This window comes from Sphaerodactylus townsendi, linkage group LG01, assembly GCF_021028975.2.
Source record: "Sphaerodactylus townsendi isolate TG3544 linkage group LG01, MPM_Stown_v2.3, whole genome shotgun sequence".
NCBI classification, from domain to species: Eukaryota; Metazoa; Chordata; class Lepidosauria; order Squamata; family Sphaerodactylidae; genus Sphaerodactylus; species Sphaerodactylus townsendi.
Window position 1 is genome coordinate 6,200,554 of NC_059425.1, and position 19,653 is coordinate 6,220,206.

Below are 19,653 nucleotides of genomic sequence, written 5' to 3' on the forward strand. Positions count from 1 at the left end.
CAAGTCTTACTTCCCATCAAACAATTCACACAGAGGAGAAACCGTACAAATGCCTGGAGTGTGGAAAGAACTTCAGTTGCACCACAAGTCTTACTTCCCATCAAAGAATTCACACAGGGGAGAAACCATATAAATGCCTGGAGTGTGGAAAGGCCTTCAGTATCAGTTCAAGTCTTACTTCCCATCAAACAATTCACACAGAGGAGAAACCATATAAATGCTTGGAGTGTGGAAAGGGATTCAGTAAGAGTGGATATCTCACGTCCCATCAAAGAATTCACACAGGAGAAAACCCATACAGATGCCCGGAGTGTGGAGAGGCTTTCAGTTGCAGCAGAAGACTTACTTCACATCAGAGAATTCACACAGGGGAGAAACCATATAAATGCTTGGAGTGTGGAAAGGGATTCAGTAAGAGTGGATACCTCACTTCCCATCAAGTTATTCACACAGGGGAGAAACCATACAAATGCCTGGAGTGTGGAAAGTCCTTCTGTTACAGCGCAAGCCTTACTGCACATCAAAGAATTCACACAGGGGAGAAACCATATAAATGCTCAGAGTGTGGAAAGGAATTCGGTAAGAGTGGACACCTAACTACCCATCAAAGAATTCACACAGGGGAGAAACCGTACCGATGCCTGGAGTGTGGAAAAAGCTTCAGTGACAGCTCAAGTCTTCCTGCACATCAGAGAATTCACACAGGGGAGAAACCATACAAATGCCTGGTCTGTGGAAAAAGCTTCAATCGGAGAGGAAACCTTACTTCCCATCAAGGAATCCACACAAGAGAGAAACCATACAAATGCCTGGAGTGTGGGAAAACCTTCAGTCACAGCTCAAGTCTTACTGCGCATCAGAGAATTCACACAGGGGAGAAACCATATAAATGCCTGGAGTGTGGAAAAGACTTTATTCAGAGTGGAAACCTTACTTCCCATCAAAGAATTCACACAGGAGAAAAACCATACAAATGCCCGGAGTGTGGAGAGGCTTTCAGTTGTAGCAGAAGACTTACTTCACATCAGAGAATTCACACAGGCGAGAAACCGTACAAATGCCTGGAGTGTGGAAAGGGATTCAGTAGGAGTGGACACCTAATTTCCCAACAAGGTATTCACACAGGGGAGAAACCGTACAAATGCCTAGAGTGTGGAAAGTCCTACTGTCACAGCACAAGCCTTACTGTACATTAGATAATTTACACAGGGGAGAAACCATATAAATGCTTGGAGTGTGGAAAGGAATTCGGTAAGAGTGGACAACTAACTGCCCATCAAAGAATTCACACAGGGGGGAAACCATATCGATGCCTGGAGTGTGGAAAAACCTTCAGTGACAGCTCAAGTCTTCCTGCACATCAGAGAATTCACACAGGGGAGAAACCATACAAATGCCTGGTCTGTGGAAAAAGCTTCAATCGGAGAGGAAACCTTACTTCCCATCAAGGAATCCACACAAGAGAGAAACCATACAAATGCCTGGAGTGTAGGAAAACCTTCAGTCACAGCTCAGGTCTTACTGCACATCAGAGAGTTCACACGGGAGAAACCACATAAATGCCTCAACTGTTAAAAAAGCTTCAGTTCCAGAGGACACCTAACTTCCCATCAAAGAATTCACACAGAAGTCTTGCCTGGAGAATAGGATGTACTCACCACTGTCCTGGCCAATTCACATCAGCTAATGCAGCAAGATGTTTCAGTCACTGGGTCACCTTTGTCTCAGGTGGGGAGCTTTGCTGCTGAAGCTGGAGAACAAAATCTGAGTCTAGTAACACATTAAAGGCCAACTAAATATCCCCAGGTATAGGCTTCCAAGAGTCAAAGCTCACATCATAAAAAATAAGAAGAGCCCTGCTGGATAAGACCAGAGGGAGTCAACCTAGTCCTTCATCCCGTCTCACGCAGGGCATAGCAGCTTAGTCTTTTCCATAGGATTGTCTTCTGGCACTGTTGTTCAAAGGATGATTTTCTCTGAGTGCAGAGGCTCCATTTAGATAGACCTCTCCTGCATGAATCTGTCTAATTCCCCTTCAGAGCTACCATATTTCTGTGGACGCCAATGGGGAGAACCGGGTTTGAGTCCCCAGCCTTCCACATGAGCAGCAAACTCTTATCTGGTGAACTGGACTTGTGCTGGGTGTGTGTGTGTGTCTGTATTAGCAGAGCAAAACAGAAGAGACAGATTCTTAGTTGCTTTTTATATATAACTTTACTTACTATCAAGGGAGGGTTACATGGAGATAAAATAATAAATCCTTTCTTTCCTGTTACATATCTACATTACTGTACATTGGTTACATCTTGGTACCTATCTGCTGTCTCGTGGTAGTGGTGGTGTCGTGTCTGCTCAAACAAAGAAACAGAGTTGACATAACTTCAATTGTATGTTCTCGCTAACATGTAAGCAATGGCTGTCTGACTGACCAATAGCTAAGTCATAAACAGTGACTTCAGGAATTTGTTTACATACAAACAGTTAACCCTCTTGAAACTTGAAAAATCCCAACAATTTGTTCCCCCCTCCTGCTCATGAATTCTGCTGGGTGACTTTGGGCTAGTCACAGTTCTCTCCAAAGTCTCTCAGCTCCTCCTAGCCACCATGTTGAGGCATGACCTCCTACTCAACCAGTGTAGTGTAGTTGTTAAGAGCAGCAGACTCTACTATGGTAGAACTGAGTTTGATTCCCCACTCCTCCACATGAAGTAGGCTGGGTCACTTCGGGCCAGTCACAATATGCTCTGAACTCTGCCAGCCTCTCACCTACCTCACAAGGTGTCTGTTGTGTCGATAGGAAAGGAAAGAGCTGCTTTCTGACTCTTTACTGTTCAGAAAAGCAGGGTATACATCCAAACTCCTCTTCTTCTCCTCCACATGAAGCCTGCTGGGTGACTTTGGGCTAGTCATGGTTCTCTCCAAACTCTCATTGTACTGACTACTGATGCCTCACTGAGTGGTTGGAGGGCACATTGTTTACACTCTTCTATACAAGGTGGATGGTCTAATTTGCAGAAAAGTCTTCCTATACATTTGTTACAGCTGAGAGCAATCAGATTGGCCCTAAAGTGGTTTACAGATGTACTTTCAGGGAAGAGAATGTTGATACAAACAGACAATACGACAGTCCGAGGCAGAAAGAAGATTGCAGAGTTTGGATGTGAAACAAGCTCTTCTCTTTCATTTAGATACAACTAAAGAGTTTAGAAAAAGTAGGTCTTTGTTACATGTGGAGGCCCCAGTAAGAGATCTGAAGCATCATCTCAGACATTATTAAGGTGGATAACACAGAGAGGCAGGGCGGTTATATCTATAACAGGTGCGGATGCATTCAACTAGGGTTCCAGCAGCATCTATGGCATTCCACAGAGGTGTATCGATCCACAAGATCTGCAGAGCAGCAACACAGTCATCAGCAGATACGTGCATGACGCATTAGCCACTCTGCCATTAACTAGAGGGGATGTCCTCAATGATGGTAAAAGTGCCCCCCAGGGTGGAAGCTTGAGACTTTCTCAGTTAAAGTGGTCAGAGGGAGCTTTTTCCCCCTCTCCCATAATATGCTAGAACTTGGACCACCCAATTAGGAAATAAGTTCAGGACAGAGAAAAGGAAATAAGTATTCATACAAGGTACTCCTTGTACCCGAGGAACCCCAGCCCAGCACAGAGGGCAGGAGAAGGAAGTGAAGCACTGGTGAATTCCCTCCCCCCTCCCCATGCAAGAGAGAAAAAAGAGCTTGAAAATAAACCCATTTCAGGGGGGGAAGGCAGAATAAATAGCACAAAGTGCAGGACCTTTTGCCTGGCCTTTGAGCCTTGGCTGACCCTGGAGAAGGAGGAGAATCCCAGTAATTCCATTAAACTTCCAGTCATCTGGGAGATTATTCCGTTCGTGATCGTGTTGAGGCATTTCATTTGGACACATTAAGCTCTGCAGCAATTTTAGGTGCAACACCTGGCCTCTCACCTGCCCCAAACCTCTGCAACAGGGAAGTCTAATATTCAGATCCTCTGAAGATGCCAGCCACAAAAGCAGGCGAAACATCAGGAGAAAATGTGATGGGATTTGGCAAGTGCCAGTCACGCAATCCAGTAAGGAAGGAGTTAATTGATGCATGCTAATTAGTTAGTGAGGTTGGAAGTCACTGACCAGGTAATTGATCCCTATTGGTCAAGCAGACCTGGCATGGGCTACATGCGAGTCTGCAAGTAGGCTATAGGTTTATATTCTGTGTTGCTCTCTGCACATGCTCTCTAGCAGTTTGTTAGCCATGTAATAGCCAAGCAGGAGCTAGCTACTTAGAAGAAATATTTCTTGTTTTTCTCCCAAGTTTACCCTTCTTTTATAGTTAGTAAACTTTATTGCAGTAAGACTCTGCCTCATTATTGCACCAACTCAGCTGTACAAATATTGCAACAAAATGCTACTAGAACACGGCCATACAGCCCGGAAACCCCACAACATCCCAAAGCTAGAAGAAGAAGAGTTTGGATTTATATCCCCCCTTTCTCTCCTGCAGGAGACTCAAAGGGGCTGACAATCTCCTTGCCCTTCCCCCCTCACAACAAACACCCTGTGAGGTGGGTGGGGCTGAGAGAGCTCCGAGAAGCTGTGACTAGCCCAAGGTCACCCAGCTGGCGTGTGTGGGAGTGCACAAGCTAATCTGAATCCCCCAGATAAGCCTCCACAGCTCAGGCGGCAGAGCTGGGAATCAAACCCGGTTCCTCCAGATTAGATACACGAGCTCTTAACCTCCTATTCCACTGCTGCTCCTGCATAAAATGTATTATATTATGCACAAAGCTAATATTATGTATTTCTATCCCGCATAGTGCATAATAATATAATACATTTGGAAGAGCTGGGGAAACGAATAACACAACGTGCATGCGTAGAAATTGACATTTCTGCTGGTCCCTCGGGACCCCCAGACTTGGACTCCCACCCCCACCCCCCGCAGATGCCCTCCGAGGCTTAGAGAGACGCAGTCCTAGAGAAGCCACGGAGAGAGGGTGGGGGAGCCCCTGCCTCTCCAGGAAGCAGCCTCTGATCCCCCTGGCATGCTGCTTGAATGGCCAGCGGGAAGCCGGTGAGCTGGGGGAGGGGAGGGGAAGGGGTGCAGAATGTGGGGGGGAGGTTGCAAGGCAAGAGGGGACGGTCCCTTGGCCCCTTTGTGGCTCGATGGAGCTGGGGGGTCGGGGGTCCCAGAGGCGCTTTTCAGGAGGAGGGAGGGGTGAGCCATTGGGTGGCTGGGGGGGAGGGGGTGCAGAATGTGGGTGGGGGGTTGGAAGGCAAGACCTGGAGGGTCCCTTGGCCCCTTTGTGGCTCGATGGAGCTGGGGGGTCGGGGGTCCCAGAGGCGCTTTTCAGGAGGAGGGAGGGGTGAGCCATTGGGTGGCCGGGGGGGGGGGGCTGACCAAGGGACCCCGAGAAGTGGGGGAGGATAAAGTGGGGAAGATGGGCTGTGGGGCGCTGGGCCCCCGAAATAGTCAGACCCCCCCTTCCTCCTCCCCACCAGAGAGGGGCCAGGCAGAGCTTCAGGGTTGCCCCCCAGATAAGGCCGGCGCTGCTGGGCTGAAGGTCGAGGAAGCATCTCTGACTCCAACAGCAGGAAGGGAAACAGGGCGGGGGAGGGAGTCAGCCGACACCCCAGCAGATTTTCGCCATACCTGGACCCCCCACCACCACCACCACCACTGTGGACTTTTGAGTTTGAGGGAACACAGACCCCTCTGCCCAGGGGGTTTGCCCGAGAGGGGCTGCTTCTGGGGAGGGGCTTGTGTACTTTTCCCCTCCCCTTCCCCACCTGGTTGTGGAGCATCAGGGCCCCTCCTCTGACCTCTTGCCTTCCTGCCAAGCTGGAGCCTGCAACTGAGCCTCTTCAGGGGGCTGCCACTTTAAACCCACCCACCCCTGGGGTGGCTTCAGGCAGGGTCAGGAACTCTTTGCCCCAGAGTGGATGTGCAGAGGTTGGAAGGAGGGTGTATGAATGTGGGACCACCCCCACCCCCCAATAGAGTGGCTCAGTGGGAGAAAGATGATGGGTCAAACACTCTGCAGCCTTCCTCGATCAAAGGTGGTCCCCTCAGCTGTGCCCTGAAGCCATTGTGGTCATTCGAGGGACTGGCCCAAGAAACGTGTTTGTAGTTCAAAAAAGGAATCCCCCACTTTCATTTCTCCCCCTCCCAGGCAAGAGTGAAAAGACATATTTGATGCCAGAGCCGCCATGCAGCCAGCTCAGGTAAGAGTGGGAGGGCTACTGCTCAGGCATGCACAAGAGGGCAGGGATGGTTCCTTCCTATGGCCCTTGATTCTGCTGCTGCCAGATTTAAAGACTGTTCATGATGAAACCTCCCCCCGCCTCCTTCCATTGTCTAAACTGGCAGGACCAAAGAAGGCCAAGCAGTAACTATGGATCAAAACAGAGCCATGAATTTCCCATCTCAGTTACCATATGGACATCTGTGGCCCCTTCCTCACAAGGCCAGTGAGACAGCCCCTCTGGCTCCAGGATGCCCCCAAAGAGGGATGGGGGTGGGGGGCCAAATGTCCCCACAGGGCTCTGCTCCCCTCCTCTTTGTGCAGCTGTTCCATTATTAATTAATTGTCTCTTAATAAGCTCCTGAGACCACAATTCAGGAAGGATATTGATCAGCTGGAGCGTGTCCAGAGGAAGGCAGCTGAAAGGGTCTAGAATACAAGCCCTGTGAGGAGAGGCTCGGGGGCTGGGTGTGTTTAGGCTGGAGAAGAAAAGGTTAGTGGGTGACATAGCCATGCTGAAATATTTGAAGAGATGTCATGTTGAAGAGGGAACAAGCTTGTTTTCTGCTGCTCCGGGGACTAGAACACAGAGTAGCGGATGCAAACTCTGAGAAAAGAGATTCCACCTAAACATTAGGAAGAAGTTCCTGATGTTAAGGGCTGTTTGACAGTGGAATACACTCCTTGGGGGAACAGGGGGAGTTTCCTTCTTTGGAGGTTTTTTAAAAGAGGCTGAATGGCCATCTGTCAGGAGTGCTTTACTTGTGAGTTCCTGCAAGCGGGGAGGGGGGTGGTGGTGTGTGGACTAAATGGCCCTGGTGATCTTTTCTAACCTTGTCATTCTGTGACCAAAAGTCGTGGGCATAAACAGATAGATAAGATAAAATGACATACAATATTATGAAATCTTAACCAGTGCCTGAGACAGCATTACAAAACACAGAACAGTAAAATACATAACTCCTAAAATTAACACATAACTAAAATGGAGACATGGACCTATACAATATCTCCAGGGATGGGGCTGCCTCCCAGCACCTGGCAGCCTGTTCTACCCCCCCCCTTGTTACAAATACTCACCCAGGGACCTGCAGCAGCCCCCGCAACTGGCACCCCCCTGGACTTTCCCCAAGGTGCAGGGCCCTCCAGGAAACCAGCAGCAAGAAGGAACAGCAGAGACATATCAGGAGAGCCTCAGCAGCAAGAGCCTCAGGAGTTTCAGGGAACAGGGTGGAGGCAGCAAAGCCCTAGCCAAGCTGCAATCAGCAGCCCACAGCTGTCTTAGAGAGTGGGGACAGGCCAGCACAGCCCCAGCCAGGCTGCAATCATGGAGGAGGGCCTTGAAGGCCACTAGGAAGCTGGAGCTCCCTCCCAGGAGGGAGGGAATGTCCTGAGAGGGATAAAAGGAAGGAAGGGCAAGAGGTGTTGGTTGGTGTGGTGCAGGGGTCAAACTTGCAGGGGTGCTGTTAACCACTGGCAGGAGTAAAGAGCTTATGAACGGACACCTCCATCATGTCCTGTTTCCCTTCCTTGATAAGTGAAAATACTTACAGCAATATAGTTTGACTTACAAATCACATAAGCAAATCCATTGTTCCTTCTATCAGGAGCAGATTTAAATGTCCATTCGGTCCTCAGACCCGGCTGTCTCTGTTTTTGACTTTCCTCCCACAGATCAGCTTTCCACTGATGTAAAGAAATCTTTCCTCCTCCTCCTTGCAAGGTGGGATGTCCTTTGAAGAGGTGGCCATGCATTTCACCAAGAAGGAATGGACCCTGCTTCGGCCCCCTCAAAGGGCGCTGTACAAGGAAGTCATGCTGGAGAACTTTTGGAATGTGTCTTCTCTGGGTGAGGATCCTTTTCTCCTGGGCTGATTTGGGATGCCTTTTGGGGGTACCTTGCGGAGGGTGAGCCCCTGCCTGGCAGTCCTGTCTTGGACCACCTTAGGAGGACCTCATAAAAGGTGCAGGGGATTTAGGTCTTGAGCATTAAGAAGAAGAAGAGTTGGATTTATATTCCCCCCTTTCTTTCCTGTCAGGAGACTCAAAGTGGCTTACAAACTCCTTTCCCTTCCCCCCTCACAACAAACACCCTGTGAGGTAGGTGGGACTGAGAGAGCTCAGTGGAGCTGTGACTAGCCCAAGGTCACCCAGCTGGCGTGTGTGGGAGTGCACAGGCTAATCTGAATTCCTCAGATGAACCTCCGCATCTCCTGCTCTTAACCACTGCACTACTGCTGCTCCGAGGTAGGAAATGATATAAAAGATCTTTCTCCACCTGAGCCGCTGCCGGAGACCCACCTGAACTTAACGGATCAAGGGTCTGACTCAGGGAACGGCAGTTTCATGGGACGTTCCCACAGTATCATGTGTTTCCTCCCTCAAGGGTCTCTAATGGCAGACCCACCGTGAGACTGATTGACCCTCGGTTTGCAAGGCCTGGGCAAAGCTGTTAAGGCATTTCGGAGGTCATTCATTCACAGGGTTCACTGTAAGTCAGAAGAGACTCGATGGCACTGGACACACAAACAGTGGCCTTTAGTGAATTGCTTTCAATGGTTCAGCTTTCAGTGAACGATGCTTAAGAGCTTGGGAGTCTTGCTGGATCCAGGGCTGCTGTTGGAGAAACTCATGTCCATGATGGCAACAAATGCTCTTTCCTCGCTACCTGCAGTTAAGAAGCCGGCTCCCAATTTGCAGGTGCCTGATCTGGTCCCACCAATCCCTGCTTCAGGAACCTCCAGGCTAGATTAATGTAACATTCTCCCAGCGTGGTCCGTTCTCAGTACCCACCTTGTCCAAGACATGTTCTGCCACAGTCGGGACTCAATCCTTTTTGTGACCACCCCCTGCCTCTGCAACAACCTCCTAGAAGAGGCTGGGGGGCTCCTGCCCTCCTGGCTTTCCAGTGATGCTAAAAACCAGATGTGTTCCAAGAAAGATTTGTGGGCAGTCTGAGCCCAGGCAAGGGGCAACACCCACTGGTGGGAAGCATAAGGTCTTAGATTGGTTTTTAGTGGTTGTTTTATGAAATCATTTTATATTGTTGTTGATTTAACAAATTTAATTGGCTGCCTGAAAGTAGGGAGAACTTTGACCTCCCAAGTATCTCCCCCTCCCCCCCACAACTCCATTTGGGCCAATGGTTCTCAACCTGGGGGTCACGACCCCTTTGGGGTCAAACAACCCTGTCACAGGGGTCGCCTAAGACTCTCTGCATCAGTGTTCTCCATCTGTAAAATGGATAAATGTTAGGGTTGGGGGTCACCACAACATGAGGAACTGTATTAAAGGGTCGCGGCATTCAGAAGGTTGAGAACCACTGATTTGGACGGACAACCCAGAATAGATGTTGCAAAAGAATAACAGAGGAAGGGCAAAGGCCCATGCACTAAAGGAGGGCTGTGACTACCCCAAGGTCACCCAGCTGGCGTGTGTGGGAGTGCACAGGCTGATCTGAATTCCCCACATAAGTCTCCACAGCTCAAGCGGCAGAGCAGGGACTCAAACCCAGTTCCTTCAGATTAGAGTACACCTGCTCTTAACCACTACGCCACTGCTGCATTTATTGACTTACTAAGTCAATAAATGGACTCTATCGTATTGATCAGTAGCATTTATGGATGAAGCACTAAAGCCTGGCAAAGCCAGTTCTGACAAACCTGGCTTTTGCCATCCCCTTTATCCCATAGCAACCCCCCTCCACACACACACAAACACCCACACACACAAACACACTTTCTTATGAAATTGTAAAAACTAGTTGCTGGAGCTGAGGTGCCGCAAGAGAAAGGGGGGTGTCCCACCCCCACAAGATAATTGATCCAACTCTGGTTCTCATAGGACCTGGGTGTCAGGGAAAGCATGTGAAGCCATAAAGTAAAGATCAAGGAAAGAACGCTTCAGATGACAGTGGTAACATAGCAGGCTGCTTACATATATCTTTTAGCAGCATTGATTTATAAGCAGTTTTATTTTAATTTATTTTAAGCAGTTATGTTAGCAGTTAGGAGTGCATATCAATCACTTAGGCCGTTTCCGCACGGCCACGCTGGGGGTTGCGTCCGCATACATGATGCCGACCCAACCCCCCTGGGACCGTTCACACGGGAAGACGGCGCCGCGGAGTGCTGTCGTCCAATCGACCTACCTTCTCTGCAACCATCCGGCGCGTCGCCGAGACCAGGGGACACGCCCCCCCTGCCCTGCACGACCGCTCTGGAGTCGCAAGGCGGGGGGGCGTGTCCCCAGGCCTCGGCGATGCACCGGACGGTCACAGAGAAGGTAGATCGATCAGGCAAAGGGGGGAGGGATGGCGCCTTCCAGCCGCTGCTGTTCGCACGGCAGCAGCTGGAAGCCGCCATTTTCCAACAACCTCGCTCAGGGAGCGAGGTGGGAAAATGGCAGCTTCGCACCGCTGCGAACAGCTCCCTGGGGACGGCGTTTTTGCCATCCCCAGGGCGCTGTATTTGGACCGTGCGGAAAGGGCCATAGATACAGTTCCCCCGACACAGGGGAATGCTTAGTCAAGAGGAGGTGGGGTACTCTGAGCAGGGGCTTTTCTCCAGTCGTGCCTCACCTGGACTGAGGTGTGGCTGTGGAGGGAACTCTGCTGGCTTCTTTGCCCATGACTGAGTTTACAGCTGCATTTCTGCAACACGCCCTCTGCCCACCAGTGCCCTGTGGAGATTTTTCCCTCCAAACTTTCATCTGCCTGACTCTGTAGACTCTGAGCATCCTTTCCTGTTAGCTTCTGTGGAAAAGTATAGCACGTGCAGGATGTATTTGGTTGTAATTTCACTGTTTTCCCACCCATTACTAAAAATAAATATAAATCGGCTTCGTTAGCTGAGATTCCAGGCACTTCCCAGTTTTTCAGAGCCGGAAGGGCCGCCGGAACTAGGGGAATGGATCTCTTCCCTGCCTCATGGAACTCCGCCCTGGAATCTCTGACTAAAGCCAAATCGGACTACAAGCGCTTCGCAGAGCGCAAGCTCCGGCATGTGGATTATAAAGTGGGTGACCTGGCTTTTCTGTCCACAAAAAACCTGCGGGGTCTGCCGGGGACGCGAAAGCTCTGTGCACGATTTCTCCCTGATCCTGATTCCCGCCTATCCCAAGGACCGCCCACACACCCTATATACACTGGGACTGAGGGACTGATGTCGTACCTAGGGCGACATAAATCAATAAAGTTCGTTCTTTTTCTTAAAGTCGACTTCGTTTGAGTGTGTTCAGCCTTACAATACCTCTGTTTTTTAATCCGTCATTATTTCTTTATTTAAAGTATTTTTACCCTGCCTTTCTATAGCTATATTCAAGGTGGCTTACAAAATGCAATACAATAATACAATAGCAATAAAATCAAGAACAATAAAACTGAATACAATAACATTCAGTAAAATATCATACCATTTTAAACTCACTAAAATATTCCTAGGGTAATCTAAAATAAGTTTGCTGAAATATGGATGTTAAAAGCTGTTTGGAATAAAAACAATATCATTAGGGAAAAAATCATGATGATAATCTTGATGCACCAACTAGCCCACCTGTTTAATTATTTGAATAATGTCTGATTATTCCCTATCGGTTACAGATCTTTCATTGAATGTTTAATTTTGAAGTTATTTTCCCTGCGTGTGTTTTGCTTATGCTGTTATGGATAGCATAAAAGTTATTCATAAATAGATGCTCTGCTCCTCAGCCAGGTCCAGGAGGCCGGAACCTGCAGGCCCATTCCACAAACAGCAGCACTTTTCCTGAGCATCGTGGGCAAAAGGACAAAGCTGATTTGAACAGAATGAATCTGAAGAATTTCATTTTATATCCCACTTTTCTCAGCCATAAGGAATCTCAAAGCAGCTCACAAACTCCTCCCCTTCTTTTCCCCACAGCAGACACCTTGTGGGGTAGGTGGGGCAGAGAGTTCTGAGAACTGGCCCAGGCACCCAGTAGGAGTGGGGAAACAAACTTAGTTCACCAGGAAAGAGTCTGCTGCTCATAGGAGGAGTGGGGAATCAAACCCAGTTCTCCAGATTATGGTTCGCTGTTCTTCACGACCATTCGTCACGATGCTGTTCTTCACGGCTATTCACTTCTTCACGATTTCAGCAGAATGAATCTGTGGGAATGAGGGTTGCTAACTCTGAGGTGGAGAATTCCTGGAGATTTAGGCACGGCACCTGAGGACAGCAGGGGGACAAATCTCCATGAGATATAATGCCTTGCATGCTACCATTCAAAGCAGCCGTTTCTGCCATTGAGCACGTGCGGTCTGTAATCTGGAGAAATGGATTTGACTCTCCACTCCTCCACATGAAGCTCGCTGCGTGACCTTGGCCTAGTCACAGTTCTCTTGGAACTCTCTCAGTCCCACCTATCTCACAAGGTGCCTGTTGTGGGGAGAGGAAGGGAAGGAGCTTGCAAGCCACTTTGAGACTACTTATGGCTGAGAAAAGCGGGGTATAAATCCAAACGTTTCAGGGAAACTCATCTCTGCCCTCTGGAGATCAGCTGTAATTCTGGGAGATCTTCCACTCCCCATTTTAGGTGGTCCCTTCATGTATTACAGAGGGCATCATATTAGGAGACAGGTTCCCTCCTGGGGAGGGCATGAAAAAAAGAGGGAATCCCACATCAGAGGCAGGAATTGATGAGGGTGGTATGATTGATGACACCTTTCCAGTAGGTGCCACAAATAATTACCTCCTCCACCCTGGGCCAATCATCAGCCACTTAATAGTGTTCTCGTCTGCTTTGAAAGAGGATATTTTTGGGGAAAATATTTCCTCCTTATGAAAAATGCCAGTCATCAGGCTCTGCGAAGAGTCAGATGGGGGAGAGCAGATCTTGTGGCCCGTGGGTTTGTCATTTGGTGGTCACAAAAAGATCTGACCCACAACAGGGTGGAATTAATCAGGGAGGCCCTGTTCTATGAGCCCCATTGAAAGGTGAGGGCAAAGCATAAAAGACTGACAGCTTTCCATACTTTCCTTGATCAACACTACGGGTTGGATCTCAGGGAATAGTACCACTCTATCAGTCTACATTGGTCAGACCTCACCTGGAATACTGTGTCCAGTTCTGGGCACCACAATGCAAGAAAAATAATAAAGTGTGTCCAGGGAAGGGTGACCCAAATGGCTAAATGTTTGGAATCCATGCCCTGTGAAGAGAGACTTAGGGAGCTGGGGATTTTTAGTCGGGAGAAGCGAAGGTTAAGGGGGGACATGACAGCCATGTTTAAATTGTTAAAGGGAAGTTATGTCGAAGAGAGGAAGCTTGTTTTCTGCAGCTCCGGAAACTAGGACCAGGAGTAATGGGTTCACGGTGCAGGAAAAGAGATTCCACCTAAACATCAGGAAAAACTTCCTCATAGTAAGGGCTGTTTCCTAATAGTAAGGGCCATTGCTTTCACCTCCTGCATGTGAGCTCCCAAAGGCACCTGGTGGGCCATTGCGAGTAGCAGAGAGCTGGACTAGATGGACTCTGGTCTGATCCAGCTGGCTTGTTCTTACGTTCTTATGCTGTACAAAAGTGGAATGCACTACCTTAGAGTGTGGTGGAGCCTCCTTCTTTGGAGGTTTTCAAGCTGACTGGCCCTCTGTCAGGACTTTGATTGTGTGTTCCTCCATGGCAGGGAACTAGAGCCCCCAGTGGTCTCTCCCAACTTTATGATTCTATGAAAACCAGGCCAGGTATGTATAATACAGAAAGCGATTGTGAACTCAGGAGGGAAAAGGGGAAGAGAAAAAAAGAGCAATAAAAGTATGACCAGAAGGGAACATGGGTCAAAAGGATAATGGAATCAGTAGGAAAAAAAGGTAATCTAGATCAAAATAACCAAAAGAGAGAGCGTTAGCTCTGAAAATGGAGCCTATGGAGAATATTTAGGTTACTATTGGCCACTGTTTTCATGTTACAAATGGTGGGCTCATCAGAAATAAGAGTCAGTCATCAATAGGGAGTGTCTGAGCCAAATGCTATCAGGGAGATTGCAGCAGAAAATGGAGTCTAGTTAGCTGTATTAAATGATTTCTCCCACCTGATTTCTTTGATGATAAATAAGGTGTGGAAGCCAGCTGAAACTTTTTTCCCCACTCCAGGCATTTATATGGAGTCTTCATATAAGTGTAAATTCTCTGATGGGAAATAAGTCTCTACTCTCATGAAAAGCTTTTTATGCATTCAAGACATTTATTTTATTTCCCCCAGTGTGAATTCTTTCGTGTGAAGTAAGATTTGTACTGTGACTGAAGTCTTTTCCTCACACCAGGCATTTACATGGTTTTCCCAATCTGAATTCTATGATGGGTAGTAAGGTTTGTACTGTGAATGAAGTATTGTCGAAGGCTTCCACATCCGGAATCACTGGGGGGTTGTGTGGTTTCTGGTCTATATGGCCATTTTCCAGTAGTATTTTCTCCTGACGTTTCGCCTGCATCTGTGGATGGCATTGTCAAAGGATCTTCTGAACATGGCCATATAGCCCAGAAACCACACAACACTCCTGTGAATGAAGTTTTTTCCTCACAACAGACATTTACACAGTTTCCCCTTCTGCGAATTCTTTAAGGGGGGGTGAGGATTATACTATGCCTGTACACTACTCCGCAGTCCTAACATTTATATGGTTTCTGCCCTGTATGAATTCTTTGATGGGAAGTAAGGTTTCCACTCTCACTGAAGGCTTTTCCACACACCAGGCATTTATATGGTTTCTCCCCTGTGTGAATTCTCTGATGTGAAGTAAGGTTTCCACGTTGAATGAAGCTTTTTCCACACACCAGGCATTTATATGGTTTATATGGTGTGAATTCTCTGGTGTTTAGTAAGACTATTTCTCCAGCTGAAGTCTTTCCCACACTCCAGGCAATTATATGGTTTCTCCCCTGTGTGAATCCTCTGGTGTTTAGTAAGAATTGTCCTGTGACTGAAGGTTTTTCCACACACCAGGCATTTGTGCAGTTTCTCCCCTGTGTGAATTATTTGATGGGAAAAAAGGTTTCCACGCTGACTGAAGTGTTTTCCACAATCTGGACATTTATATGGTTTCTGCCCTGTATGAATTCTTTGATGGGAAGTAAGACTGTCACTCCAACTGAAGGCTTTTCCACACTCAAGGCATTTATATGGTTTCTCCCCTGTGTGAACTCTCTGATGGGAAGTAAGGTGTCCACTCCGACCAAAGGCTTTTCCACACTCGAGGCATTTGTATGGTTTCTCCCCTGTGTGAACTCTCTGATGTTCAGCAAGATTTGTCCTATGACTGAAGGCATTTCCACACTCCAGGCATTTGTACGGTTTCTCCCCTTTGTGAATTCTTTGATGGGTAGTAAAATGATGACTCCGACTGAAGGCTTTTCCACACTCCAAGCATTTGTATGGTTTCTCTCCTGTGTGAATTCTTTTATGGAAATTAAGGCTCCCACTCTGACTGAAGCTTCTTCCACACTCCAGGCATTTATATGGTTTCTCTCCTGTGTGAATTCTTTGATGTAAAGTAAGGTGTCCACTGCGTTTGAAGGCTTTCCCACACTCCAAGCATTTGTATGGTTTCTCCCCTGTGTGCGTTCTCTGATGTGCAGTAAGACTTGACCTGTGACTGAAGGCTTTTCCACACACCAGGCATTTGTGCAGTTTCTCCCCTGTGTGAATTCTTTGATGGGAAAGAAGGTTTCCACTCCGACTGAAATCTTTTCCACAGTCTAGGCATTTGTAAGGTTTCTCTCCTGTGTGAATTCTTTGATGTGAATCAAGGCTTCTACTGTGACTGAAGGATACTCCACATTCTAGGCATTTGTATGGTTTTTCCCCTGTGTGAATTCTTTGATGGGAAGTCAGTTTTGTTCTGCAACTGAAACTTTTTCCACATTCCTGGCACGTGTATGGTTTCTCCCCTGTGTGAATTCTTTTATGAGAAGTAAGGTTTCCCCTTTCACTGAAGTCTTTTCCACACTCAAGGCATTTATATGGTTTCTCCCCTGTGTGAATTCTTTGATGTAAAGTAAGGTGTCCCCTCTGACTGAAGTGTTTGCCACACTCCAGACATGAATATGGTTTCTGATGTGTGTGAATTCTCTGATGGGAAGTAAGTCCTGCTGTGAATCTGAAGGCTTTTCCACACTCCAGGCATTTATACGGTTTTGCTCCTGTGTGAATTCTTCGATGTGAAGTAAGGTTCGTAATGGAACGGAAACATTTCCCACACTCTAGGCATTTATATGGTTTCTCCCCTGTGTGAATTCTTTGATGGGAAAGAAGGGTACCACTGTGACTGAAGTCTTTTCCACACTCCTGGCATTTATATGGTTTCTCCTGCGTGTGTATTCTTTGATGGGAAGTTAGGCTTCCACTTGTCCTGAAACCTTTTCCGCATTCTGGGCATTTATATGGTTTCTCCCCGGTGTGAATTCCTAGATGGGAAGTAAGGTTTCCACTCTGAATAAAGCCTTTTCCACACACCAGGCATTTATATGGCTTCTCCCCTGTGTGAATTCTTTGATGGGAAGTAAGGCTTCCATTTTCACTGAAGCTTTTCCCACACTCCTGGCATTTATATGGCTTCTCCCCTGTGTGTATTCTTCGATGAGAAGTAAGGTTTCCACTCACACTGAAGTATTTTCCACACTCCTGGCATTTGCATGGTTTCTCCCCTGTGTGAAAAATGTGATGGGAGATAAGGTGTCCACTCTCACTGAAGTCGTTGCCACACTCCAGATATTTATATGGGTTCTCCTTTTCCAGGGCATCACAATATTCAGTGTCGTCTTTTCCATCTGAATATATGTCTTGTTTTTCCTTCACACAATGCTCTTTCATTTCATTCGCTGACTCCACTTCTCCTGTGGAAAGAGAGAACTGTGGTATGAACATTATAAGAACCCCCATGGTTTGAATATTAGAGACTGAACTGAATTACTTGCTGTACAGCAAGCAAGAACTGAAGCGCCATGTGTCTTAAAACCCTTTCCAGAATCCTGGATGGCAATCTGGTCCTGTGAAATACCACACGATACAGACAGATCTTTAGTTTGTGTCAATTAAACGGAATATAGGATTTCATCGGGGAAGTTACTGGCTAAGAGATCCTTCACTGTCCTAAACTGGAAGTCAAAACACCGGCCCCCAAACGTAGCCACAGTCCTGCTACTTTGTTGTTAAGCAGTGAAAAATGTCTCTGACCGTTTTATTGATTTCTGTTCCCAGTTCAGTGAGGTTTGATGGACGTGGGGCTCTTGTGGGAATTATCTGTTTGGTGATGTTTGACTCTCCAATGTCCCCCTGGCCAGGGCACGAATGACCCATCCTCCTATTCTCAGAAAGGCTCCCCTGAAGTTGTTTAAGCCACATTCTCTCCCCCAGCTTTTCATGACAATGAGGGAGCAGCAGCCCCCTCAAAGGCTCCACTCTGTCTCTCTCCCTTTTTTTTATTTCAGTTAAACCTGGGAAGAAAACAGGAATGAAAAACAATGGTAGAAATGGACTGGAGAAATCAGAGGGTCTCGTTTACATTCAAAGGATGTCCAGTCTTGGAAACAATTTCCCCATTCTTTCCCTTTGAATTGAAACATCATCAGAAAGAGCAGCGGTTGTCAATCATTTATCAGAAGGATCCAGACCGCAGCCTCCCACATATTCCTCCAGATTAATGCCTGACATCTCCATCTAAAAGGGTTTCAGGTGCTTGGACAACAGCCCTGCCACAGAGCCACGGCCACTCAGGGTGGACAGGGAATAAGTGATCTGACTTGGTACAAGGAATCAGGCTGTTTTCATAGGTTCCAGATCTACAGATCTACAGCCACCATTTCCACATTCACATCTCATTCAATCTCTAAGGAAGAGGAGGCCAAACAGTGACGATCATCCTCACAGAAATCCACCCGCTCTTAAAAGGAGACACAGGCAAAGTACAGTCCCAAGGGACATATAGTAGCTACCTGCCGGTTCCTCCTCTTCATAGAGGATCCCAAGAAACACCTCTTCTTCCTCTTCAAGCTGGGATATGAGCTCAGGCTTAGCAATCAGAGGACCTTGTAATCAGGGGAAAAACACAACCAAAATTATAACTCTTCTGAGTGTAAATAAATTCCTCAGTTCCAAGCCCATCCAACATACAGAACAGGCAAGTATTAGGAATGGGATGGAAGACACTACAGAGCCAATAATCATCCATCCAGAATTGACAGTTCTTTGGTGCTCCCTGCCAAACTGAGAGGAAAATGCCAGCTGTAAACTATGTCACTGGAAAAGTTCCCTCCACAGCAGCCTCTCAGTCCAGGTAAGGGAAGACCCAGACTGGAGAGACATTTCCTTGACACCTCTTCTGATGTCCTCTCAGGGGGCCCAACACAGGATTGCCAGGCAGGGATTCGCTCTCTGCAACATAAACCCAAAAGACCTCCCAAATCAGAGGAAGGATAATGGGGGTTGGCTGAGATCTGCTATTGGGATCAGCCCAGAAGAAATGGCTCCTCACCCAGAGAAGACACATTCCGGAAGTTCTCCAGCATGACTTCCTTGTACAGCGCCCTTTGTGCTGGCCGCAGCAGGGCCCGTTCCTCCTTGGTGAAATGCACGGCCACCTCTTCAAAGGACACCCCACCCTGCAAGAAGAAGGAAACATTTCTTTGCATCAGTGGAAAGCTGGTCTGTGGGCGAGATAGCCAGAAACAGAGAAATTGTGATGAGTTCCAGGGTAACTCGGCTCCTGACAGGAGGAACAATGGATTTGCTTATTGAATTTATAAGCCAAATTATATGGCTGTAAATATTCTCTCTTATCAAGGAAGGTTTATAAACTGGTCCAGCCAGCAAACATCTTACTTGCTTTCTTAAAAAGTAGTTCATTTTCCACTGACCTTGGTTGGGTCAAACAAATACCTGGTCTTGTTGAAGGCTTTCATGGCCAGATTCAACTGGTTCTGGTGGGTTTTCCGGGCTGTGTGGCCGTGGTCTGGTGGATCTTGTTCCTAATGTTTCGCCTGCATCTGTGGCTGGCATCTTCAGAGGTGTATCACAGAGGGAAGAAGAAGAAGAGTTTGGATTTATATTCCCCCTTTCTCTCCTGTAGGAGACTCAAAGGGGCTTACAATCTCCTTGCCCTCCCCCCCCCCCCTTCACAACAAACACCCTGTGAGGGCTGAGAGAGCTCCAAAAAGCTGTGACTAGCTCAAGGTCACCCAGCTGGCGTGTGTGGGAGTGCACAGGCTAATCTGAATTCCCCAAATAAGCCTCCACAACTCAAGCGGCAGAGTTGGGAATCAAACCCGGTTCCTCCAGATCAGAGTGCACCTGCTCTTAACCTCCTACGCCACTGTTACACACAGTGTCCAGAGAGAAGGGAATGTTTGGGGTGTATATTGTCCATGTCCCCGAGTGGGGA

General features: G+C 47.6%; 5 protein-coding genes and 1 pseudogene across 11 annotated transcripts in view; 5 read left to right on the forward strand and 1 right to left on the reverse strand.

Annotated features, from left to right (window-relative positions):
• LOC125440371 overlaps nucleotides 1–2,177 on the forward strand; it is an 84,995-nt pseudogene extending 82,818 nt beyond the window's left edge.
• LOC125440166 (zinc finger protein 91-like) overlaps nucleotides 1–19,653 on the forward strand; it is a 183,782-nt gene that overhangs the window by 132,579 nt on the left and 31,550 nt on the right. The gene's annotated exons all lie outside the window — the stretch shown is intronic.
• The window catches only part of LOC125440106 (zinc finger protein 420-like), a 313,705-nt gene that overhangs the window by 83,772 nt on the left and 210,280 nt on the right, over nucleotides 1–19,653 (forward strand).
• LOC125440115 (zinc finger protein 420-like) overlaps nucleotides 1–19,653 on the forward strand; it is a 157,200-nt gene that overhangs the window by 42,230 nt on the left and 95,317 nt on the right. The window lies entirely within an intron of this gene.
• LOC125440145 (zinc finger protein 501-like) overlaps nucleotides 1–19,653 on the forward strand; it is a 215,548-nt gene that overhangs the window by 5,437 nt on the left and 190,458 nt on the right. The window contains exons 1-2 of one of the 3 annotated variants that reach the window (XM_048509792.1): nucleotides 5,249–6,243; nucleotides 7,986–8,112. The exons of 1 other annotated variant lie outside the window; for it this stretch is intronic. In XM_048509792.1, the coding sequence (XP_048365749.1) occupies nucleotides 6,229–6,243; nucleotides 7,986–8,112 (142 nt within the window). In that variant the 5' untranslated portion in view covers nucleotides 5,249–6,228. Of the gene's footprint in view, nucleotides 1–4,937; nucleotides 5,093–5,248; nucleotides 6,244–7,985; nucleotides 8,113–19,653 lie in introns of those variants that run through there. One more of the 3 variants, XM_048509802.1, reaches the window with a different exon arrangement.
• Nucleotides 14,443–19,653, reverse strand: part of LOC125440133 (zinc finger protein 420-like) — a 161,854-nt gene continuing 156,643 nt past the window's right edge. Inside the window, exons 1-8 of one of the 5 annotated variants that reach the window (XM_048509746.1) lie at nucleotides 19,152–19,203; nucleotides 18,748–18,874; nucleotides 18,209–18,301; nucleotides 15,730–17,110; nucleotides 15,617–15,645; nucleotides 15,479–15,488; nucleotides 15,146–15,354; nucleotides 14,443–15,063 (exon numbers count right to left, since the gene is read on the reverse strand). In XM_048509746.1, coding sequence (XP_048365703.1) covers nucleotides 14,885–15,063; nucleotides 15,146–15,354; nucleotides 15,479–15,488; nucleotides 15,617–15,645; nucleotides 15,730–17,110; nucleotides 18,209–18,301; nucleotides 18,748–18,781 — 1,935 coding nt within the window. In that variant the 5' untranslated portion in view covers nucleotides 18,782–18,874; nucleotides 19,152–19,203 and the 3' untranslated portion in view covers nucleotides 14,443–14,884. The other 4 variants (XM_048509730.1, XM_048509738.1, XM_048509768.1 and 1 more) reach the window with 4 other exon arrangements.